General features: G+C 49.8%; 1 protein-coding gene across 6 annotated transcripts; it reads left to right on the top strand.

Moving 5' to 3' along the window:
• Positions 1 to 1,157: 1,157 nt before the first annotated feature.
• On the top strand, positions 1,158 to 25,219 carry LOC146342278 (uncharacterized). Of its 6 annotated transcripts, none has more exons than XM_084806067.1 (3): positions 1,158 to 1,235; positions 5,518 to 5,622; positions 15,303 to 20,814. In XM_084806067.1, exons 2-3 carry the CDS (start codon positions 5,535 to 5,537, stop codon positions 16,205 to 16,207), a joined length of 993 nt encoding a protein of 330 aa, XP_084662193.1. In that variant the 5' UTR covers positions 1,158 to 1,235; positions 5,518 to 5,534; the 3' UTR covers positions 16,208 to 20,814. The 6 variants fall into 6 exon arrangements, 4 of the variants coding, with proteins under 4 accessions (XP_084662193.1, XP_084662194.1, XP_084662192.1 ...); XM_084806068.1 differs by having other exon boundaries at positions 1,173 to 1,235; positions 5,501 to 5,622; XM_084806066.1 differs by lacking the exon at positions 1,158 to 1,235 and adding an exon at positions 10,678 to 10,801 and having other exon boundaries at positions 1,445 to 5,622.
• The last annotated feature ends 246 nt before the right edge of the window (positions 25,220 to 25,465 follow it).

Below are 25,465 nucleotides of genomic sequence, written 5' to 3' on the forward strand. Positions count from 1 at the left end.
AATCCTACAACTCCCTGCAAAAAATGAAAAAAGCAACAAAAATCCCTACAACTCCCTGCAAAAAATCCCTACAGCTCCCTGCAAAAAATGCAGAAAAGCAACACTGCTAAAAAATCCCACAACTCCCTGCAAAAAATGCAAAAACGCAGAAGTGCAACAAAAAACCCCACAACTCCCCCCCAAATAAAGCAATTTTTCCCCCTACAACTCCCTGCAAAAAGCAACAAAAATGCATTAAAAAATCCTACAAGTCCCTGCAAAAAAAAAAAAATCAAAAAAATCATCCTACAAATCCCTGCATTCCCCAGCCAGGAGCCGAAGACCTTTTTTCTGTCTAAACATGCATAGGATGGCACCCTTAGTCTAGCTCCATCCCATGGTTCCAAGGCAGGGCAACAAGCAGACACGCACCCGATCGCGCGTGCACCACAACCACTGTAAACTCACTGGGGCAGGGGCCTGTCTTCTCACGACTCCACAAAGGGCCGTGCCCAACAACCACGAACTAAGGAACAGCCCACCACAACCACCAACGGCACGGCCCTCAGGCCACGCTGAGCAGCAGAGAGGGCCCCCTCCTCGCGAGCGGGATTTGGACGCTCGTCTTTTGTTTTTAAAAAGCGGCGGGCTGAGCAACGCAGCCGGCGCGGGCGGAGTCCTTAGCGTACAGATCAAGGAGTCGGGGCGCGGTCCCGCGCGCGTCGAGCCAGAAAGAAGTCCTGCAACGCGGCCGGCCGGGCAACGCTGGGAGGCGCAGGGCTTTCCTCCGCCCCGGCACGCGCAGGATCGCGCCCCACGCGGAACCCACGCACAGCCGCCCTCGGCCGGCGCGAGGAGTTAAGGCGATAGAGCCGCGATCCCCTCCGCAGCCTAGAAAGGAGGGGCGGCGCGCGCGGCTGGGGGACCTTGAACCTGGACGGGAACTTCCTGCGGGCGCAGCAGGCGGCCCGGGCGTGGGCCCGCTTCGTCCCCCAGCTGGGGGAGGAGCGAGGGGCTGGCCCCCGCGGCCTCTCCCCGGAGGCAGAGCGGGCCGGCGCGCCGGGAGAGCCGGGCGCCCGACGCCCCGGAGGAGGGCACCGGCGGAGTGGGGCCCCCGGCCCGGCCCCGCGCGCAGGAGCTGGATCCGGGCGCAGGGAAGGAGCAGGCTGGAGAGGAGCCGCTGGACCCGTCGAGGGACGGGGAGATCCCGGATCAGCTGCCCCAGGCGGGGGCACAGGGAGAGCGGTCGCAACCCGGTAGGATCCCCCTCGCCCGGCGGGCTTCAGGAGGGGTCTTCGGGGATGCCGCCGCCAGCTGCGACTCAGACGGCCGGGCTCTTTCAGCCCTACAGGCAGGAGCGGCTGTGGTTGTTGCCAGCTTCATGGAAACGTGAGCCAGGAATACCTGGCGGAGACTTTCAGAAAGGGGGGGGGGCGCGCACGGGACAGCCCCACCGTCCGGTGGAAGGGAGGCTTCGGAGGGGGAGGGGGAAGACAGAGAAGGGGCTCTCTTTGCCTCTTCTTCGCTGTCTGTGCCCCCCCCCCCCCCAGATCTCCCTTCCATCTGATGGTGGGGCTGTCCTGGCCACACACCCCCTTTATGAAAGCCTCTGCCAGTTAGTTATTGACTTCCATGAAGCTGGCACCAATGGGTGGTGACATGCCTCCCCCTCTGCAATTGTTTCTTCTTTGTATTATTATTATTATTATTATTAATAATATTATTAATGTTTTTATCTTCCCCTATTGCTGGGAAGCTCAAAGTGGCATACGTGCAAACATATTTTATCCTCATAACAAACCTGTGAGGTAGGTTAGGCTGAAAGACCGTGAGTGGGTCACGATCACCCAATGAGCTTCATAGCTGAGTGAGGATTTGAACCCAGGTCTCCCTGATCCTCGGCTGACACTCCAACCCAGTCTTCCCCAACCTGGCGCCCACCAGATGTGTTGGGTTTCAACTTCCAATCATTCCCAGCCAGCCCCACACATCTGGAGGGCACCAGGTTGGGGAAGGCAGCTCTGACTGCAGCAGCTCTCACATAACCATCCCCACTCTGCCCTTTTCTATCAGTTAACACCCTCCCCTTTCTCTTCCTATTCTGTCAAGACTTTCTTTCTTGTTTTACTTTGATTACTTCTTTGTTTCTTCTCTCTCTGATGCAACAGCCGCACTGACAGCTCCCCAAAGACCTTCTCAGGGTGCAAAGTCAGCTCTACACAGATTAGCTGCTGCTTTAAGCCCCTGTTTGTGTTCACAGCCAGGGTGGGGGTTAAGGGGTGGATGTCTTTCTTTCTGAGAGGGGCCAGGATTCTAAGCCACTTCAGCTATTGCCAGTATGGTGGTAGTTACGCTAGATGAATTACAGTGCAGTCCTGTATATACCTACTCAGAAGTAATCCCCTTTGAGTTTAGTGGAATATACTCTCAGGTAAAGTGGAATAGGATTGCAGCCTTAATCTGGAATAAGAGGATCTGATCTTGGGTGAACATCTTTGTGCCTACCCAACCCCCCTCCTCAATGAATTTTGCTTTCACCTTTCATTTAAGGCAGGGTTCAGGAATGTCTGGCCCATGGGCCAAATGTAGACCTCCAGGCCTTCAATCCAGACTCCTGGACTTTCCCCAGGCCATGCCCCATTAGCTCAAGCCACACCCCTTCACCCGACTGCTCCAGGTTACTGCTATTATTTACTGTGTCCTCCTCTGTCCCCCAGCTGGGGAGAACCTTGCACCAGCTGGGGAATGAGCATGTTGTTGTTATTGTTGTTCAGTCGTGTCCGACTCTTCGTGACCCCATGGACCATAGCACACCAGGCCTTCCTGTCCTGCGCTCTCTCCCGGAGTGTGCTCAAGTCCATATTCATTGCATTGGTGATGCTATATTTGCATTAGGTGGCCAAAATATTTGAGCTTCAGCTTCAGTATCTGTCCTTCCAATGAGCAGTCAGGGTTGATTTCCTTTAGGATGGACTGATTTGAGCTCCTTGCAGTCCAAGGGACTCGTAAGAGTCTTCCCCAGCACCACAGTTCGAAAGCATCAATTCTTCGGTGCTCAGCCTTCCTTACAGTCCAGCTCTCACAGCCATACTGTGAGCTACTGGGAAAACCATAGCATTGATTATAAGAATCTTTGTCGGCAAGGTGATGTCTCTGCTTCTTACTGTGCTGTCTAGGTTTGCCATAGGTTTCCTCCCAAGGACCAAGCGTCTTTTAATTTCATGGCTACAGTCCCTGTCTGTGGTGATCTTGGAGCCCAAGAAAATAAAATCTGTCACTGCTTCCATTTCTTCCCCTTCTATATGCCAGGAAGTGATGGGGCCACATGCCAGGATCTTAGTTTTGTTAATGTTGAGTTTCAAACCAGCTTTTGCACTCTCCACTTTCACCCTCAACAAGAGGCTGTTTAGATCCTCTTCGCTTTCTGCTATTAGGGTGGTATCGTCTGCGTATCTGAGGTTGTTGATAATTCTCCCGGCAATCTTAATTCCGACCTGTGATTCCAACCCGGCGTTTCTCATGATGTAGTCTGCATATAAGTTAAATAAGCAGGGCGACAATATGCAGCCTTGTCGTACTCCTTTCCCAATTTTGAACCAATCGGTTGTTCCATGGCCGGTTCTTACTGTTGCTTCTTGACCCTCATACAGGTTTCTCAGGAGACAGGTAAGGTGGTCTGGTACTCCCATCTCTTTAAGAATTTGCCACAGTTTGTTGTGATCCACACAATCAAAGGCTTTAGCATAGTCAGTGAGGCAGAAATAGACATTTTTCTGGAATTCTCTTGTTTTCTCCATGATCCAGCGAATGTTGGCAATGTCGGGAAGGAGCATGCTTGGATGTAAATCCCACTCCCCCCCCCCCCCCCGTTGGGTACTGAACCCAGGTCAGAGTTCACATCTGTAGCCCCGCCCACTTTGGGGTCTGGCCCTGCCCACTGCTGGGGTTTTGCCTGAAAGAATTGTGTGAGCTCCTGAAGATAATTCCTGCGCCTAGCATGTGTTCAGAGACACTCTGTTCCCTACTTCTAAGTATCTGTCCACCACCACCACCATGCCCTGCTCCATTCTTTTGCTATTTGGGTGGACCTTGGGGGTCTAGTAAAATACAAAATGGACCCTGTGAGCCTAAAGTATGCCCAACTCTGTTAAACCCAGCAACTTGACTTGGTGCAAGGCGGTTTTGTGACCCACTCTGTATGATCATGCGTTTATCTCCCCCCCCCCCAAACACACACAAATGTTTGGATGTTGACATTCTTAACTGGAAGATCTCTGTTTACTTAGGGTGGGGTGGGCAACTTATGGCCTTCCAAACGTTTTCTCCTGCAACTCCCATCAGCCCTAGCCAGCATAGCCAATGGCAAGGGATCATTGGAGTTGTAGGCGGAAACATCTGGAGGGCCACAAATTGTTCACCCCTGGCTTAGGGCAATATTATACCCTCTGCTCTGGCTATGCTTGATTAACACCCAACCATAAACAGGCATTACTCTACAGCAGCCTTCCCCAACCTGGTACCCTCCAGATGTGTTGGCCATGCTGGCTGGGAATGATGGGAGTTGCAGTCCAACACATCTGGAGGGAAGGCAATGCTCTATAGAGCCAACATGGGATAGCCACTGAGGTGTACTTTTTATTTTGGAGACTGCAAAATCCCTGGTCTCAGTGACTTTTGGCCAGTCATTCTGTCATCATAGGCTACCTTACAGGGTTGTGATGTGGATGAAAGGAGTGTGTGTGTTGGGGGCGGGGGAGAATCCATGTGAATCACTCCTTGGGTGAATGACTTTGATGAGCTTTGATGAGCTTCTGCCGGGCTTTAAAAACCTGGCTGTTCAGGTGGGCATTTGGGGTGGGTAACTTTTTTTTAGAGCAGTGTGGTTTTGTTACGTTGTTGTTGTTGTTGTTGTTGTTCTTCAGTTGATTGTATAAATTTGTTATTAGTATTGTACGAGTGGCCGGGTAGCCGGCCAGATGGGTGGCTAGTCAATCAGTCAATCAAATAAATAAATAAATAAATGATTGGGATACAAACGCAGCCTCCTTCTTTATGTGAATATGTGGGTGGCATTCAAAATATAGTAGGAACAGTGGGAATTTTACCCCAAATTCAAAATCAGATTCTTCCATTAGAACCAGTTGGACAATTTTTTAAATATTTGAATTTGTTTGCAAACTTTATTTTGGATGCAGATTTTGAAATTATTGTTGTTGTGCAGCCCGTGGTGAGGGAGGGCTGGAATTCACTGAAGGTTAAGGGGCAGTAAGAACATATACGAACATATGTCCACCTTATGCTATGTCAGACCATCGGGCCATCAGTCCCAGTCTTGCCTCCTCTGAATAGCAGCAGCTCTCTGGGGTCCCCGGAGGTCTTCTCCCGCACTTGCTACTTGATCCTTTTTCAAGTGCAGGTGCTGGGGATTGAACCCAGGGCCTCCAACATGCAAAACATGGGAGCTTCCAGTGAGCCCTTCCAAGGAACAGAGAGCCATGATGGATTTTGTATGTGGTTTTAGATCCTGTGTCGTTACAGGGGCAGAGGGGCCTGCCATGGAAGAGTGGGGTGTTCTGGGCGAACGGCAGAAGGAGCTCTACAGGGACGTCATGCAGGAGAATTATGGAGACGTCATCTCATTGGGTAAGGAGCCAAATCTCCACTGAACGCACCTGAGCGTATTGAAATGACAGCACGGCACAAGCAGGTGCCTAGTCTCACTGGATGCTAGTTCTAAGGGTGGGAACAATTTATTTTATGTTCGTTATTATTTATTATTACATTTCTGTCCTGTCTTTTTTCCCCTTGCAAAGGAACCCAAGGCAGTGTTTATGATTCTCTTCCTCTCCATTTTATGCTCACAGCCACCTTGTGAGGTAGGTTAGACTGAGAGTCAGTGACTGGCCCAAAGTCACCCAGTGAGCTTTATGGCCAAGTGGGGATTAGAACCCAGATCTCCCAAGTCCCAGTCCAACACTCTATCCACTGCACCACACTACACAACAGTTTAATAGCTGCTGTTGCAAATGCGGCAGTCCTTTTTGGAAATGCATGCTTTTTTTTTCTTTGCCTGTTCTTAAATACTCTGATTTCTGTTGTGTGGACCAGAAACTGGATTGATTTATCTGAGGTTTCAAATGTGTGTCTTTTTTCTTCTGGGCCGTTCAGAGAAAGTGCAATACATTTCTTCTGGTTGGCCTGTTCTATACACGCAGCAGAAAGAGGTGGCAGGGTGAACATGTCACTCCCTGTTACAAGTGGGGGAATTGCATTTCTGAATGCTCCCCTGTGAAACAAACAAAAACAACCCCCCGAGCTCCCTGTAAATAGAATACTAGCACACAGGTACTCACCAGGAATACAACCCTTGTCCGTTACGTGCTTATAACGTGCTTATGTCCCTCATTTTTCTACTTGCAGTGATTCTGTATGTACATGAAGAGCATTAAAAATGGCATCCCCGCCCTCACAGTCTGAAGTGGTACAGTCCACTCTACCACATCCAGATTCTACCATTTCATTTTGCTGTCTATGTAGACCAGCCCTTTATGACAAGGAAATAATAATGATAATGATAATAATAATAATAATAATAATAATAGAAGAAGAAGAAGAAGAAATGGTTATGATCATCACCATCGTCAATTACGTTATTTTATTATTATACATTTTTAGATGTTTATAGCATTTCATATGTTTACTATGTGGGTTGGATCCAGATTTGGTCAGTGGGAGAACTCCTATTCAGCAGTGGGCTCCTGCACACTGGAGGCATTCAAGACGAGGTTGGACAGCCATCTGTCAAGGATGCTGTGACTGGATTCCTGCATTGAGCAGGGGGTTGGACTTGATGGCCTTGTAGGCCCCTTCCGACCCTACTATTCTATTAGTCTACGATTCTATGATTATAATAGAACAAAGAGAGTACAAATGAAAACGCTGTATGCTGAAATCTGGGAACAAACTATTAAGACGGTACAAGGCTGTTGTCTCACTCCAGTACGTTCTCCAATATTAACTCATACAGTGATACCGTATTCTGGATGAGACTTAAAGAACTGCGCAACACATAACACATGGGTTGGCTAGGTGGGAAAGGGAAGAGCATATGGGACTTGGTTTCACTAGATGTTATTGAAATGACAGTAACAACCATATGGGAAGCTCCCAGAGTGGCTTTACTCTGAGGAAATCAATGTAATGGTGGACTAGCAAACTGAAAACGCAGGAAAAGGGCAAGGAAGACAGGACAGTTTTTCAAAGTATTTGTATTGTTCACACAAATGCAGAAAAATGTTGGAGTGACCACATGCACCAGTACAACACACAGAGGGATTGCCCACGATTAATTTAAGAAATAGGAGGGCGTACGTAGGTACAGCTTGTGCTGCATCCACCCCAAAAAAGACATCACGGCAAAAGGCTACATATTTGTTCTTGGGAATAAGACATGGACATCTTCGAATTGTTATTGGAATGAAGTGTGGGGCAATTACTTATGCATTAGCCGAACAGAGTTGCAGAGACAGACCATATAAACGCACAACAAAGGAAATGAACACACAGAGCAGTTGGAAACTCAAAGAACAAGAAAAACAGGCACTTACACTGGCAACATCACCGACTTTCACTGTTCGACGCAGCAGTAGATGCACCGTGGCAAGGCAGGCTTCGACCACAATCACAGCAGCGGTTCTGCCTACTTCAAGCCGCTCTGCTACAGTGCGGTAAACACACGTTGGCCAGGCGCCATAGGCAGATTGCCACCCTTTTCAAGACTGGGATGGGCTCCCGCATGTTAGTGGTTTGCCGCTTCAAGATGGTCTGCAGATTGTCTGCAATCTGGAATGAAGTTGCCCCGGACATTTGGAAACGGGTGATCCACTGCTCATCTTCCCATTCTTTAAGCACAGAGTTGTCCCACCAATCACGACTCTTTGGGAAGCACTGCCGCCGCCCTTTCCATGGACGCACTCCTGTGGCCGGAGGTCCATAAAGCGATGCTATCTGTTTGTACTTGTTGGTGGCCAGAAAGGAGGAACTCTGCCTCTGCCTTTGGCACAGCAATACTTTTGCCCTCCTCTGCCTAGCATCTCGAGAGTCAAAGTCCAGAAATACTTTGTAAAGACCCACAATGTTCCCAGGACAGCCAAGATTGCAGAGAGGTATACCCAAAGCTCCGAGGGATCCATTCTGGAATGATGGGTGGGCACGTCCCTCTCGCGTGGGCACGCCCCGAGAGTGCGGGACTGGAGGACTGCCGCTGTGATTGCGTACAATCAGTTGGCATGGTAACAAAGGAGCAGACTACCCACATCTTACCAGAGGAACCAAAGGACACAGAAGCACCCCTAAAATACAAAAAAGAGCAACTGAAAATGAGAAAGGTCGCACCCCACCTCCTCACGTAGCTGCGCAGCTGTGAATTTAGATACTAGATGCGGGGGAAAGAGCAGCGTGACTGCCAGAGTTTGCTTTGCATCAACGGCAATGTGTCAGGGCACAGCAAATTTCCCTGCTGGAGAAGTCCGCAGTAAATCGCCTGGTCCCTCACCAGGGAGTAATTCGCCGCTGCAATACTGCGCAGTTACGACAGAGTGAAGGTTGAACGTGGTGCCACGTAGATGGCCCCTTAGAGTAAACCCATTGAAATCAGTGGGATTTAAGTTACTCATGACTCACTTAATTCCCATTGGTTTCAATGGGTCTTCTCTAAGTATGACTAAATCTGGAGCCAACCCAATATTCTTAGCAACAACTGTGCAATGCAGGTCAGCAGCACTCCCTCTAGTAGTCTCCGTTGGTGAGTGCTGACCACATGGAGTCACTGAGAAACAAGAGGAAGGTATTGGCGTGCTTGGCCGAATCCTGAGGTTTGCAAAAGTACCCTCTCAGAAGTTTTTTAAGAACTAAGGGAGCCACCCTACTCCAAAACAGCCCAGTGAGGAGGAAGCATGCTCAATTGCCACATCGTGCTGAGTGTCTGCTGGGAAAGAACGGGAAGACTGGCCTCGTATGTGTCCCCAGCGTGATCCTTGCTTCCAAAGGGTCCCCCCCCCTTCAGTGGGAGGGGGAATCACTGTTATCAGCCAGAGCAGGAAAAAGTCTTTAAAGTAAGGATTGCACTGGCCGTCACCAGCCAGATGTCTACTTTTCAAGGGCTTATTTTCTCGTTGCCGAAGAGGGGAGGCTATAGATAGCTCTGCCCCAGGAGAAAGAACCCATGAAAGGCACAGGCAGACTTCCTGCTGGCAGAGGGATGTTGACATGGTGCAATATTCTGGTTGTCACTGGCTTGGCTGACAACTGCCTAATATTACATCTGTTACACAAAGCTATGAAATTTAGGCTGCTCTAAAAAAAAGCCCTATGAGGAGAGACTGAAAGAACTGGGCATGTTTAGCCTTGAGAAGAGAAGACTGAGGGGAGATATGATAGCGCTCTTCAAGTACTTGAAAGGTTGTCACAGACAGGAAGGCCAGGATCTCTTCTCGATCATCCCAGAGTGCAGGACACGGAACAATGGGCTCAAGTTACAGGAAGCCAGATTCCAGCTGAACATCAGGGAAAACTTCCTGACTGTTAGAGCAATGCAACAATGGAACCAATTACCTAGGGAGGTGGTGGGCTCTCCCACTCTGGAGACATTCAAGACAAGGCTGGGCAGCCATCTGTCAGGGATGCTTTGCCTTGGACTCCTGCATTGAGCAGGGGGTGGACTCGATGGTCTATAGGCCATCTATAGGCCTTCCAACCCCTACTATTCTATGAAAAGAGAGAAGTAGGTGCCCTTAAGTTGTCCGTCCTCAGTTTTCCACAACCCTGTAATCACATCTGCATATCATATTCTCCATCCTGTCCACACTGTTGATCTGCTTTGGGAGAAAGAGAATTTCATTTGCACTTTGTGAACCTGAGCTGGTGCTTGATTGAAAGCTATATAGCCTTAACCTTTTTGTGGGGTAAACCATCGGTTTTTTCGTTTACTGAATAACTTGTAGCAAGCAGCCTTCCCCAACCTGCTAATGGCCTCGCTGACTGGGGATAATGAGAACTGTGGTCGAGCACATCTGGAGGGTGTCAGGTTGGGGACATGGTCTCGTGGCGGAAGGCATGGCTGGACTGCCAGGAACCCTGAACAGGGACACTCCTGTCAGGAGGCGAGACCTTTTGCTGAAGGTCTCGCTTGTTATTCCCCGCTGCAGACTGGGGGGTCGAGGGAGAGAAGATATTGGCTCGCCAAAGGTCAGGCGGTATGTTCATGAGACTGAGATTTGAGACGAAGACTCCCTAGCTCATGGGTTGTGCTCATGCAGCACAGCTCCGTCTTGAGTTTCCTCAGAAGTAAGCTCCAGTTAGTTCAGTTATGTCCAGCCTGGGCCATTGCTTGCTAACGAAAGGGAAGAACAGATACATGAACAAGAAGTGTTTCTAATGTTGGAATCGCAAGATCTGCTCACCCCCAGGTCCCAAACAATTTTTTGTTACAGACTCCAGTGCCACAAAAGGGTGAGATTAGAAAGCCAGCTAGTCAAAAGAAGCTACTTTTTTTTTTTTTAAGAGCTGCCTTCTTGACATAATGGTCCACACGTTTCTGCATCCCGCCTCGGATACTGGGCAGTTAGAGATGCTTGGAGAGCAAGACCTAATGTACTTCGGCGTAAGCTTTCACTGTCTGTTTTCCCCTCTCACGGGCAGGATTCCCCCATAGTTAAGCCCAACATGATATCCTGGATGGAGCAAAGGGAAGAACCACAAGTCCCAAACCAGGACCTACAGCAAGGACCAGAAGAAAGGGAAAGCACAAGAGATGCCCATACAGGTGAGGAAGCAGGAAAACTGTCTCAGAGCAGGGCAAGGCTAGCATAGGCCCAGGGAGGGCAACTGAATGTGGTCCAGGGCCATTTTCCACTCTGGGCACCCCCACACTGTATGGGCCACAGTGGGAAGGGGGGATTTTTTAAAAAAAGGCATTTTGCTACCAAAATTCAGAGCAAACTGCTGTATAGCACTGAGTAGTGCTAAAAGGGCAACATTTAGTTTGCTATAAAGCTAAATTTGACCCTTTTAGTGCTCCATAGCCACTCATTATATATTTTTTATTTGGGAGCGGTGGGGAGCCACATGCAATCCACATGTGGCACAGCCCTGCTGTGGGGACATCCTTTACAACCAAGAGACTTGTGGCACCTTAAAGCCTAACACATTTATCCTGGCATAAGCTTTTGTGGACTAGAGCCCACTTCATATACTGTGGAGTACTATGGAGAGTTTCAAGTTCCTATACAGTATATATCAGGGGTCCCTAATGCGGCGCCTGCAAAGAGGTCCCCAGTGTGGTGCTCATGGATGTCCGCATTTATTTTTTTCCCCCCTCCCCTTTTAAATATACATACATGGATTTGTATGAAATCATTACAGTTTTCTAGCCATTATACTTAGGCTTCAACAAAAGTGGACCAAATATCCAAATATGTATCCATTTAAGAGAGCAATCATGTGGCCACTAGACAGTGTCTAGATGGCCATAGGATTTTTTGGTTTCTGGGAATTCAGCCAGGGCTCTGAGCTCGGTTCCCAGAAACCACGCTCCCTTCCCCCTCCCCGCTGCCTCGTAGGGGGCACGGTTCTTCCCCTCTCTGCATTCGTAGCTGTAGTGCAGGCGAAAAGGGGGGTGTTCCCAGGGGTGGGAAGGGGAGAAGACTGCGGAAGCATCGTTACGATGTTTCCTATGCATCGTCCAGCCCGCCCCCTGCTTCAAAGCCCCCAGCTAGACAGCCCAAATTGGCTGTCTAGCTGCAAACGCAGAGTGGCCCGAGTGTGGATCCCCTCCGCGCTGCTCCTGCCCTGAATTGGATAGTTGGCCGCCTCTGAGTTTAGAGGCGGCCGATTATCCCAATAGGATTGTGCACTAAAGGCGGCAACTATATGCCACCTGTTCAAATATTGAAAGCGTTGTAAGGTCCTCAGTCCAGTGCTTTATTGGAGGTGAGTGTTTATCCCTGCAATGTTGTAATACCAGTCTTTTAGCTGTCTAGAGGGCATGGAGAATCCATTTACGCTGACCATGTGTTAATTTCCACGAAGCAGGTAAATAATTTAAAAGAGCTTTTACATCAGTGAATATTTAAGGCTGTTCCAGTACAAAATTTATCTGTGTAATAACCTCTCGGCAAAAGAAGTACTGGACATTGCCAAGACATAAATTTAAAAGAAGCATTAGCTGTGTTGCACTGCTAGCAATTCACTGAGTTAGACAATACCTTGTTAAAGAGACGTTGCAGGGTCTCAAAAAAATTGGGGCTGAATAAGACGCAGCCTAAGATCCATAGACCTGACAGGTAGATGCCAAAGCAGCAAGCCACTGATGAGGCATTTTGTGGTGGTTCCCCCAGCAGTTTCTCAAATTCCCAGATGTTCCCTCGGGTCAAAAAGATTGGGGACCCCTGGTGTATATGGTGATGGAGTGGAGTTGGAGGGGGGGATTGTAAACAGGGTGGTTAGAAGGAAATTCCGTGCAAAAAGTGACCATCACATTATTAGCAGTGCAGCTGCTGCTGACAACACAGACATCCTAGCACTAGGTATGTCAACTCACACATGTATCGTGATAAAAAAAAAATACTTCATCCTGATTCAAATCTACAGTGACAGAATTAAACCTGTTGATGTTAGCATTCCAGTTTTTTTAGCTCTGCTGTCTTAAATCTTCTGTTGTTGTTGTTGTTATCACCATCATTTCTGTACCACCCCATAGCCAAAGCTCTCTGGCCGGTTTACAGACGTTACTGCGTTTTAAATCTCTGTACTGCTGCTAGGTTTTACTCTGGTTGTATTTTTATTCTGTGATTTTAATCTATTATATTTCATATTGTATTTTCTGTTGTTCTTTTGTGGTTTTAATTTTGTGAACTACCCAGAGAGCTTCGGCTATTGGGTGGTATAAAATTAATTAATGGAGGGCGCAATCCTATTGGGATAGGCGGCCGCCTCCGAACTCGAAGGCGACCACCTATCCAATGCAGGGCAGGAGCAGCGCGGAGGGGATCGTCCCCTCCACACTTCAGCTGCCCTTCATGTGCGGCTAGACAGCCGATTTCGTCTGTCTAGCTGCGGGAAGTTGGAGCAGGGTGGGGGGTGGATGCCAGATATTCTGACATTTCTGACATAGGAAGTGTCAGAAATGCACTTCCGCCCGCCCCGCCCCGCCCCAGGAACACCCTGTTCTTGCTGCTGTTACGAGTGCAGAGTGCAGGGCGATCCGTGCTGCCTCAGAGGCAGCACAGGAGGGGGTGGAGGTTGGTTCTCAGGGAACTGACCTATCCTGTGGCTGTCTAGCCGCTGACTAGCGGCCATAGGATTGCACCCTAAATAAATAAATAACTTGGCAGCCTCTCACTCTAATCTCCCATTGAAGTTTCTTCGCCCCTCAGTGGTCACTTTAAGGCTAGGGTCTTCAACCAATGTAGAGCACCAGCTTTGCATGCAGAAAGTCTCGGGTTCGATCCCCGGCATCTCCAGGAAGGGGTGGAAAAATTCCTGCCTGAAGTCCTGGAGGGCTGCTGCCAGTCAGTGCTGACAATACTGGGCTAGATGGACCCAGACTCTGAGTCTGGATAAGGCGGCTTTCTATGTTCATGCATTCCCAACGCCACCACTAACTGTCCACGCCCTCCCTCAAAAGGGGCCTGGGCTGGAGAGCTGATGAGCTGGAGAGCTGACTCAGGAGAAGGCAGCTTCCTATGTCCCCATGTTCTCTTGGTGCCTACCAGCCTCCCTGCCCCTCCTGATTTTATTTTATTTATTGAGTTAAAATGAACTGGGACTTTGGTGTGCTGCAAAGTGAAGGGCCGACCTCCAGCACCATCTTTATTCGGGTTCAGAAGAGCGGTTTTGTGTTTGGGAGGTCAGATCCCCACCTCTGTCTTGTACGTGGGCGAGTTACTTTTCTTTTGGTCTCACCCGTTTGCCTTCTGGGAAATGTTTTGTGGCCGGCTGTGCCCACCACGGTACCCATTTTATGAAAGGGCAAGCCACCCCATGGCAGCCATTTTGTAAGAGTGCCTACAACACTCTCTCAAAAGTCCATATGGGCCCACTGACCCAGAAAAAATGGGGAACCCTTAAGGACAGTGAGAGAGTGTCCTGGGAGGCTGAAGTGTCCTCCCACTGGTTTTTAAATATTGCGCTTTCTGATGGCAAAACATCCTTGGTTCTGTCTAACATCATGCCCTGCTAGTAGGAACCCCAGTGCCATGGCGAGTCCCTCCCCCACTTCGACGTGAGTGGTTCAAGTTCAGGAAGGGTCGATGAACACCCACCTTGAATATTTCTTTGCTACTTTTCTGTTAAAGCAGCATTCAAAGTGCCTGACAAGGAGGAAAAACACACACGCAGCCATCGAGATTTATTTGTTGTAATGTTGCCGGGCGGGGTTCGGAAAAGGTACCCCTGAGAGTTGTGGTTCCCCCTTAGAGCAGCAGGTTGTCGGGCTACAGCTCCCATTACCTCTGACCATTGGCCATGTTGCTTGGGGATGATAGGAATTACAGTTGTACTCTGCCTGGGAACCCAAGACTGTGGAAAGGCTGCAGGGCATTTGAAAATGTGTCAACGTATACGCGGTGTTAAATGTGAGTAGAAGCGCGCTACGTGAAGTGATTGCTGCTTTATTTGGCTTGAACTGATACCTGGATTTCATTTCATATTTTTACGTCTGCATCGTATTTTGCCAGAGGTAATATCAAACAGCTTTTAAAAGAATAAGTTTTTTATTTATTAGAATTATTAGCCACCCATCTAGCCGGTTACCCAGCCACTCTAGGCGGCGTACAATACTAATAACACGAAATACAATGAATTTACATAATTTACATAAGTTCTGACATCATAAATAACATGATTACTTTTGTATTGTATTTTTTATCAATTTTGTTTTTATTTGTATTATTGTGCTGATTATGGCTTATATTGAGTTTCCCCCTGTTATATTAATTATGGATTTCTGTATTCGTGTAAACCACTTGGAGAGTGCTTTTTGCGGTGGGAAGTGATGCATGAGTGTAAATAATAACACAACAACAAGCACTGGCAAGTACCCCTGGTTATTTGAATGAGGTTGTACTGTTTTTATCATTATTTTATTGTTTTAATGATTGTTTTGATTGTATTTTATCATGATTTTATGTTGTAAACTGCTTTGGGATTTATTTAGTAAAGAAAAGTGGACTATAAACTCCCTGGAATTCATATATAATGCATTTTGAAAACAACATCATCACACCTTAATTCTCATTTCTTTTCTCACCTCTGTGTCTCGCCAGATGATGGGACAACCAGTGAGAACGAAGAATGGGAAGAGGAAGACGAGGAAGAAGTCCCTGTTGCAAGGGATGACCCCGGCCCCGAGGACCCCCCTGTGGCCGCCCCGCCGGTCCTGGACTGGGAGGGAGCCTGCGAGGCCCTGCAAGGTAGCAGCGTCAGCACCGCTGCCAAGGCTGTGGGAGGGAAAGCCACCCGTGGGAGGCGGCCCTGGGGCAGCCGCCACTGTCGCCTGGGCTACCACCGCATGGGTGCTGCCCCCCCGAGATCCTTTGACTGCCCTGACTGCGGGAAGCGGTTCACCCTGAGCTCGCACCTGATCCGGCACCAGCGGGTGCACACAGGGGAGAGGCCATTTGGGTGCCGGTCTTGCACAAAGAGCTTCTCGCAGCGGTCGGACCTGGTGCGCCACGAACGCACGCACACCGGCGTCAAGCTCTACCGCTGCACGCAGTGCGACAAGTCCTTCTCCGAGAGCTCCCACCTCATCCGCCACCAGATCATCCACTCAGGCGAGAAGCCATTCAAGTGCAACGTTTGCGGGAAGCGCTACGGCGACAGCTCCTACCTCACGGTCCACCAGCGGGCCCACACAGGTGCCCGCCCGTACCGCTGTGCCCGCTGCGGCAAGAGTTTTGGCCGGTCCTCCACTCTCATTCGCCACCAGCGGGTACACGGTGACCCTGCGCCCGCCCCCGGAGACAAGCCACGCCCACGAGGCATCTGGACGGCTTTCGCCCGCCTGCCGAGCGACGGCGAAGGGGACTCGGAACAAATCCTGTCCCCTCAGGGGTCACCGACATCACCTGGACCCTCCCTCACGTCATCCATGCTGCCGCTGCCTCCTCCATCTTGCATTGACCCACGCACCATGAGGATTATGGGGTGGCAGTGGGGGGTAGAATAAAAGGTCAGAAGCATGGTCAGGAGGAAGGGCAATGATGCCAGCAGCAACCGCTTGCTTGGGAAGGGATTAGCCAATGCCTGCGACTGTGGGACGTGATTGTCAGGAGGACATTTCTCCTGAGGAGAAAGAACTGGCCATGGCTTCATGGTTGCTAGAGCGGGAAACAGTTACCAAGGTGACCGAAGAACTCATCATTTTATAATTCAGAGTTTATTGACCACTAAGCAAAGAGGTTGATTGGAGGCTCTTTTTTGGGGGCAGTTAATTGTCGAGGGGTGAAATGGGTTAGGGAACTGCAGGGGGTAATGCTAAGAGTTTGGTTATCAGAATTAATTCCATTTGTGGGATGGGGAATGGCACAGAGGAATGGTATTCTAGGGCAATGCATCGGTTGCCAGGGCAACAGAATTGGGTCGTTTGGTTACCATGGGTGATTAGTTGCTAAGGAGAGGGGTGAACAGATTGCCAGGGTAATTCAGAGAGGGCCAATTTGGTTCCTCGGGCAATAAACAGAGAAAAAGAACTGAGTCGGTAGAGCAGTCGAATGTACATTTGCTCACTGGGGTCTTTCCATAAAGAAGGACCCAGACCATGGGACAGGTTGCTTAAGATGACTGGGAAAGGAATGCTGGGTTGTCTTCCAGGTAACTAAGAGAGTGGAGGTTTTAGTCAATTGCTGGTTGTTGGAAGAGGGCGGCAGAGCTTGGACCTTTCGTCTCAAGTGACTGGTTCCCATGGTAATGGAAGAACGGTGCCCGGGGTTGGTGGCGAACGGAATGGGAGGGCGAGAGACTGGATGACAGTCATTGTCCTGCTAAAGAAGGGCAGAACAGGAGTAACAGCGGATGGACGGAGAAGCACAGTGGCTTCATAGCTGTGTCCATGAAAACATCCGCGCTCGTTGATCAGCTGAGGGGACTGGCTGGCTTGGAAGCCCGACATTGCTAGGATGGGGTATGGATTGGCCGTTGTTTTACACCAGTCTTCCCCAACCCAGGGCCCTCCGGATGTGTTGGACTACACAACAGATGGTGCCGATGATGGGAGTTGTAGTCCAGCATGTCTGGAGGGCCTGGGTTGGAGAAGGTTGTCACATGTAGGCCCAGTCTGCGCAGAGATGGTAAATCTGCATCCAGGCTATGCAACTGGGTCTGGGCTATACGGGGCTGTACGGGGGGCAGGGGGAAGAAGCAATGTGAAGCCCCCGTGTGTTTTTATGCTACACACAGAGGTGGGAGCAGGGCCAGGCCTGCTCTTTTGTGAACCACCAGCTGTGCTGTCTGAAGGTACAGAGGATCCACCTGAAGAGCGCCAGCCAGTGGAGGCTGGTGGCTCCGATGTCAGTGGGGTGGTGAATCCGCTCCGGGTTTTGGTCAGAGCCAGTTAGAACTCTAAAGGTGCAAGCACCCCACTGACATCGGAGCCACCAGCCTCCACTGGCACCAGCAACACAGGAAGCTGCCTTTATATTGAGTCCATCTAGCTCAGAACTGGCTCCAGGGTTTCAGACAGGAGTCTCTCCCACCCTGCCTGGAGATGCCAGGAACTGAACCGAATGCTTCTCCATACACAGCAGTTTCTTCCCCAGAGAGAACTGGATGTCAGAGAGGAAGGTTCTGGCCTACCTGCAGGGTTCCCAGTTGCATCATGCAGAGACTACTTAAGTAGAATTGCATTGTGGCTGGGACCACGGGTTCATTTAGACCAGGTTCATTTAAACACATTCATTAGGCCTGAGGGCCAAATCCAGTGCATCTGGGGTCCTGATTCAGCCCACTAGTGTTTCCCCAAGCAGCCACACCCCTTCCCCTGGCCCAACGCACTTTCCCTCGACCAGCGTTCATTGGGTGGCTTCCCGACCTTTGTACATTTTCCCCCGTTCTAAAGGGTTAAAATGCCTCTCCTGGCAGTAAGAGCTTTAAAGGTAATATAGGCTGGGATTTTGGCCCCACCCCTTTTGCCTTTGGCCCCACCTACCACTGGAATGCAGCCCCCCCCCCCCCCCAAACTTGTCTGAAATGGAATTCTGCCCTTGGGCTGAAAGAGATTCAACAGCCCTGGTTTAAACGGAGATCTGAGATGGGGATTAAAGGATCCAGTCGAACGCCTGGATCGATCAACAAAGTTTGATCTTTTTGAGATCCAGTAGCAATACATCTCCTTCCCTCCCTTTAACAACTGTTATCACCCCTTTGTCTCTTCTTTTTTTTAATCAATTTTTATTGTGAGTTTTCACCAACCAACCAACCAAACGTAACAAAACCAAAATATTAAAAAATATAACATATTCTAAAATCCTCAGTTTCAAATATTACAATATTCTGGGGAGAAAAAAAGAGAAAAAGGATAGCTACACATAAACTTCAGTAAAAGCAGGCCAGATATCCAAATATAGGTCCATTTGCGAGTCGTGGTGGTGTCGTGTCCAGACCAAACTCCGCTCTACCAAAATGTAGCCACCGCCACACCACCGAGCTGCGGTTCGATCAGGTGGTAGAAGGAGTAGCCGGCGCAATTCACCGTTACCAGGGTACGCCCGATTGTACAACAGTCGTCGAGAAGGCTCCTTCCGTGTACCCCCATTTGCAAGTGACACCTATATATGACTCTTTCAAATGCTGCTAGCGCTGTTAAGTCTTCAGTCCATTGCATTATAGGCAGTGAGCTTCTATCCTTCCAGTATCGTCGCGTCAGCCTTTAGCAACTACAAGGGCACGAAAGATCCATTTATAGATGTATGGAATGTAACACATGGTCAGCGTAAATGGATCTTTCACACCCTTTGTCTCTTGATGTTTCTTGAGTCCAGTTGCTCTGTGCTTACACAGTGCCCCAGCTGGAATAAGATGTCAATATACTGCAAGTCCTTGCTTCTCTGGCAACTTTCAGGTTGCCACCTGCTCCCGCCTGCCCCTTACAGCTGTTCTGCCCCTTGATGACCACGTGGGTTCCTAGTCTGGTCTGTCACCTGCGATGATCATTGAACTTGCTTTCTGGAGACAGAAAGCCTCCGTGCCTCCCGCCACCCCTCATTCTGAAGCTGAGAGCAGGGCTTAGATGTCAGGGTAAAATGTCCTAGCCTTCCTTCTGCCATGTTAGCTTTCTGTGTGCAAGGTTGTATGGAGGTGCACATAGTCATGTTCAGCCCGCACGTGCGGTCAGATACGGTACAGCCCAGAAACAGGTCAAGTAGTGAGAACTAGGCCTTGGTTGGGAGAGTGAATGGCACGGTTCTTGCATTACTGGGGCCTGTTAGTTGCCAGCGGGAAGGGGATTAAAATCACCAAGTGCAGATGGTTACTATGGAAGAAGCTGACAAGGCTGACTGTATTTCTTGGAGCCAGAGAGTTCAAAGGGAGTAATGGGGCCGAGGGCTGGTTGGTTACCAAGTAGTGGCTTGGGAAAGGAATATAAGTTGTTGGGGTTTTTTGCTGCGATGGGGGAAGGCCAGTTGGGTGCTAGAGGGGGCGGTGTAAAGGATTAGAAACTTCAGGGGCAGTTGGCCGTTGCTAGGAAGGGAGGCAACTGGCCACTTGGCTTGGTTGCTATGGAGCCGGCTTGGTTGCAAGGGCTGGCAGCTCGAACGGGAGGGGATTTACATTTTGGTTACTGAGGCGGTTGGTTGCTAGGGTGACAGCTGTTGGCGGAGGGGATTGCCAGTTTGGGTTACCATCTTTGTCGTTTCCTCTGTGGTTCGTGTAGGTTTCCCAGTTTACACTCATTAAGACAGCCTTGCCCCAACCTGTTACCTTCCACGTGCATCGGGACTACAACTCCCAGAAGCCAGCATAGCTGGCTGGGGGCTTCTGGGAGTTGTAGTCCAACACACCTGGAGGGCTTCAAGTTGGGGAAAGCTACATTAAGATGTCCCTACCCCTTTTCATTCAACCTTCTATTTTCCCTCAGCTACCTCAGCCTTCAAAAGTGGTTGACTGTTTCCTGTAGTTCTCCCAGAGACTGTCAGACTTTGGTCTCTGTCCAAAGTCCTGTTTCAGCATCTAGGAGAGGAGGAGGAGGTTTGGACATGGGACACCCCTCGGAATTTAAAAAGAGATGACCCACGTTGAATGGAAGTGAGGTGGTAGCGCCCAAGGAAAACCTGAAAATGGGTACAGAGTGGGTGGGGAGTTTTAAGCAACCCCTTGTCATTGAACCTTCCCTGGCTGGATCACGTTTCTGTTCCTGGGCGTCAAGGCCATGTTTTGATGGCAAGATGGACACCCTGACCAGGAGGTCAGGCAGCCAACGTATGGAAGAAGAAAGGTGACAGAGTTAATTCAAAATTTTACATTGGGGCTGGAACCCAGGTTGGCATTAAGTCAATTATCCACTAAACGTTATGCTTGCTTCAAGGTGGGAAGGTGGTGTTGTAGTTTCTCAGTTCTATAAGATGACAAATGTATTTATTGGTCCTTTGGTCTTGGCCCTCTCCTGTTCTCCCATATTTGTGTTCTAGAATTGTCTACTTTAGATTCAAAGTCTGTTACAGGCAGGGACCTTTTATTAAACAAATGATTATAATATGAAAATGATGTCCATAAAAAGCACTTGAGGGGACTTGGTGGTACAGTGGAAAAGATTTACTATCGAAAATAAAAGAATCATTTTTTTAAAAAAAAAAAAATCCCTGTCAAGGACCCCCAAAGACCCGGCCTCCCAGTCTGGGCTTTTGTAATTAATGTCATCCTCAGCAATATTTTAGAGGGTGCTTCCAGACAAGGCTTTCATACTGCGATTGCCTGGCCTCATTCACAAAATTTTAGGGATGCCCAAACTCTCCCATGTTTTCCCACTACTTCTGTCTGTTTTCTTACCACAGCAAATCCATTAAGGGCACAATCCTAGCAGGATAGTCTCGGAGGCAGCCAGCTATCCAACGCAGGGTGGGCGAGGCACAGAGGGGATCTTCTCTGCCGCGCTCTGGCCGCCCTGCATTTGTGGTTAGACAGCCGATTTGGGCCAGCTTGCTGGGGACGTCAGAGCTGTGGGGGAGGCCTGACAGTGCATAGGAAGTGTCATAATGATGCTTCCACAGTTTCCACCCCTCCCTGTCCCTGGGAACTCCCCCTTTTCATCTCCTCTGCACTGTGGTTACAAGCACGGAGACAGGGAAGAACCACACCGCCTATGAGGGGGCGGGGGTGGGGAGTGCAGTTAGAATCATAGAATCATAAAATAGTAGGGTTGGAAGGGGCCTACAAGGCCATCGAGTCCAACCCCCTGCTCAATGCAGGAATCCAAGTCAGAGCATCCCTGACAGATGGCTGTCCAGCCTCGTCTTGAATGCCTCCAGTGTGGGAGAGCCCACCACCTCCCTAGGTAATTGGTTCCATTGTTGTATTGCTCTAATAGGAAGTTTTTCCTGATGATCAGCTGGAATCTGGCTTCCTGTAACTTGAGCCCATTATTCCGTGTCCTGCACTCTGGGATGATGGAGAAGAAATCCTGGCCTTCCTGTCTGTGACAACCTTTCAAGTACTTGAAGAGCGCTATCATATCTCCCCAGTCTTCTCTTATCCAGGCTAAACGTGCCCAGTTCTTTCAGTCTCTCTTCATAGGGCTTTGTTTCCAGCTCCGAGCTCGGTTCCCAGAAACCGAAAAATCCTGTGGCTGTCTAGACACTGTCTAGTGGCCATAGGATTGCACTCTCCAGACAAAAAGATGGAATTGCTGCACAAGGCCTTCTGATTGGTAGCACTAGGAGTCCTCCGTCTGGAAGCACCCCGAGACTCTCAGGCCCTACGGTTGGCCTTCCACAAGAGACAAAACTACAATTTGGTAGATGTGTTGTTCGAGGCACCTTGGTTTCTAGAAAGATCTGAAAACACTGTCTGTATAATGGCTGAAAGACTGGACATGAAGTGGCCGGTGCTCCAGCAGAGGGCTCTTGCACAGTGGACCGGAGGGATGGGGCCATAGTCCCTTGACTACTCAAGGGGACTAGCCCCTTGAACCAGCTTCAGATTGGGGAGTTTCAGCGGCAGCCAGGAATGCAAATTTGAAAATGGAAAGGACTACACCTGTGACAGAATGGGCAGATAGGGGAGTATCTCCTTCATACTCGCTGTCCTTGGATTGAGGGAAGGCAGGGACTTGACTGGTGGCAGTATCTGTGCTTGCAGAACATAGCCTCCTTGCTAATATACATGGATCACCTTCTCCATCCCTGTTAAGGCCCAACTTTCTAGTTGGTGATCCTTTCCTTGAGACCCTTGGTTCAAACCTCTCTGCTTTTCCTCCCTGCTTGCTTGCTAATTTGCTTCTTCCTGTCTGGCTTCTTCCATCCAGTGCACGGTGACCCTCCTCATGAGGGAAAGGCACCCTCCTTCTGTCATCACTTCTGGCCGGGACTTCTTTCCCTTCTCTCCCTTTACTAACAGCTGCTGTCGCTGCATCTTGCAAAGTAAGCTGTTGTCTCCCAAATCTCAGGCTGCAAATTCAACAGCTGCCCTAAGGGGCTGTGGTTCTTTTTCCTCTCTGTCTCCACACAAAAGCACATTTATCATGGTCCTCAGTTGAGGCCATTTTACAGCACACTTAACACAAGGGTTAATCCGGCCCTAATTAAAAATCTTTAAGAGGTTTTGCAGAAAGGGAGAGAAAACAGCTGAGAGCTGAACAGGAGATGGAACCTTTAATGTAGGGACCTAAACGGAGGCCCTCCTGGAGTGGCACTGACTTGTATGATGCCTTTAACTGCAGGCTATGGCCTAATTGGATGTGGGAATGACAGTGACCTGGCAGAAAGGGAGCCTGTTCTTTATCCCTGGGGACCAGTGCTTTGGAATAAGACTTGTCTGAACGACTGGCTAGAAATGTGTGGGCAGGTTAGAGGCAACAAAACCTGTACGTTGTAGCATGGCCACAAGGTGACAGCACTGAGCCATCAATAAGGGCTATGGTTTGGTGGTACAGCTCTGGCATGTGTCCCATGGTGCTGTGGGCCACTGCCAAAAAATGTATGTCCAGGAATGAACCCCCCCCCCCAAATCATCTGAAAAAGAGAGAAAAAACATCCAGAAAAGCTGCCAGCTCTCCTTGGAAGTGCCTCTCTTTGATATCTATGACAAAGCAGTACTCGCACACCCAAGCCAGAGCTCCAGACGTTGGGATTTGTTCTGGCTCTCAAGAAACACACACATCACTTTTGTGGCTATTGGTTAGGCCTTCGGGGACCCCTCCAAGCGTAATCTAACCAGCAAGTAATGCCATAGGTATCCTGCAAGATCCCCTCGCTCCCTCTGAGGGCTGCTTCACGTGTAAATGACACTAGCAGGACCAGCCAGGGCCGGCCCTACCATAAGGAAGCGTGAAGCGACTGCCTCAGGTGATCCTGGTGGGGGATCAGGGGGCCCTAGCCGGCATCTTTCAGTCTACTCCAGTAGCCAACTCCAGACACGGACAAAGGATTCTTTTCAAGGCTTTATTCCTTTTACAACTTAATAACTCTATCACCAGCAACTAAGCTATGAACAGTAGAGTAATCTATGCCCTGGGTTGGAAACAGTTGGTTCCCATTTGAACGAGAATCACTTGCAGACCCTGAACTTATGAGCTAGGGAGAGTCCCTCCCCTTTTCCCTTGGGTCCTCTGGATGCGACCGTTGCTTGCGTGCCAAACGGGCGCTACGCCTTTCCGTGCCCTCCATAGCTAGTTGCTCTTTGTGTCTGCGTCGAGCATCCAGCCAGCCCTCCTGCGCTCTTTCATTCCCAGGACTGCTACCTATGTCTGGAATGCTGGCAGGCGGAATCTCTGCCAGCTGCAGGGCCTGGGAGGGATGAGCGCGCTCCTCTCCCACGGACGGCTGCTCCTCCTCAGAATCAGAACTGCTCTGAGGTTCTATGGGTTCAGTGTCCACCCTGACAGGGGGAGTGGTGTCAGCCTCCAGGCTGTTCCTCGTGACCTCTGCAGCTGGTCCCCCCATTGAAGGACAGAGCTGTGTAGGCCACACAGCTGTGTAGGCCCCCCTAATCTCTCTCAGGTGTCATGGAGGATACAATCCTGCCACCAATATTGAAGTACGATTCACCGCCAGCCCAGTCGGTTTCTGTAGATGGGCTGGGGAGGGGTGTGTGTGCCATCTTGTCCTTTACCTCAGGCAGCAGAATGTCTTGGGATGGCCCTGAGAACACGACATAAACCTCATGATGCCAGAGATGAAAATGCACCTTTGGGGAAAAGCATGCATACTTGAAGCAATGGATCCTAGGGCTTACCTCTCGCCCTTGCTGTGTACGCACACATACATGTGATGATGTACGTGGTGGCGATGACTGAGTGGTCCTCAAATGGAAGGCAACATAAGAACATACCTGCTGGATCAGACCAGAGGCCACCTGGTTCGGCATCCTGTTTTCCTACAGCAGCACTGACACCTTTTAACTAGCAGGGATGCTAAGGTCATCTGCCATCCCACCCAGAGAATTCCCTGTTCTCTCTGAGCTTCCCTGCAATCCTCACTAGAGCTGAGGGAAAATGGATTTTCTCAGCAACCATGTATTCTTCCTTCTTGTTATGTAAAATATTCTGGGGTGCCTTGGTCTTGAATGGGCATCCAAGGCCCATTAGCTTTACAAAAGGCCTGCGCCTGGTGGAGATGAAAAGTGCTAGAACTGGTTTGGTGAGGTGGATCAACGCAACTGCCTGAATTTTGGGGCTCTGCTTGGGGGCGTGGCTAGGGGTGCTGTCATGGTAAATGCTCGCATGTGAAAATTTACCTCTGCACAGCGACCACCCAGATGCTTCCAGGAAGCCCACCAGCAGGACATTGAAGGAACCGCCTTCACCCACGGTTGTTCCCCAGCTGCTGGCATCCTGTGACCTCCTACCCCTGAAAAGATGGGTTCCTTTTACCAGCCAAGGCTAAGAACCACAGACAGACCTATTGACACTCTGCGGATTTGCCTAAAACCCCCCCAGAAGCCATTTTGTGGTCATGCCCATATCTTGCGGCAGCAAATCCAATTGTGTCCGGCAGGGCTGTGCTGGTTCAGGTTAGGTTTCTTTCTAGCACAGCCTCCCCCAATCTGGTAGGGATGTCAGAGAATTCCGCCACGGATCTTGGTGAGGCCGAACGCCAGTGCATTCGGCTCCCCGAAATCCGTGGCGGAACGAAGCCCCCGCCCCCCAACCCACGAAAGGCGTGCAAAACGGAGCACTTACCTGCTGCCGTCCACGCTGACTTGCGAATGGCGGCCATCCTGCGGCCGCCATTCGCGTCTTCATCATAGCTGTGTTAGGCTACATAAGTATTTACGT

This window comes from Heloderma suspectum, chromosome 6 (assembly GCF_057233095.1).
Source record: "Heloderma suspectum isolate Gila_16-S chromosome 6, 16-S_ref, whole genome shotgun sequence".
Classification (NCBI taxonomy): domain Eukaryota; kingdom Metazoa; phylum Chordata; class Lepidosauria; order Squamata; family Helodermatidae; genus Heloderma; species Heloderma suspectum.

Bases quoted from the DNA above. Each gene is read 5' to 3' on its own strand.
- LOC146342278 (XM_084806065.1), top strand. From the start codon at position 5,475: ATGATGGATTTTGTATGTGGTTTTAGATCCTGTGTCGTTACAGGGGCA. The intron at 5,623-15,302 runs GTAAGGAGCCAA...GTGTCTCGCCAG, and splicing joins TGGAGACGTCATCTCATTGG to ATGATGGGACAACCAGTGAG.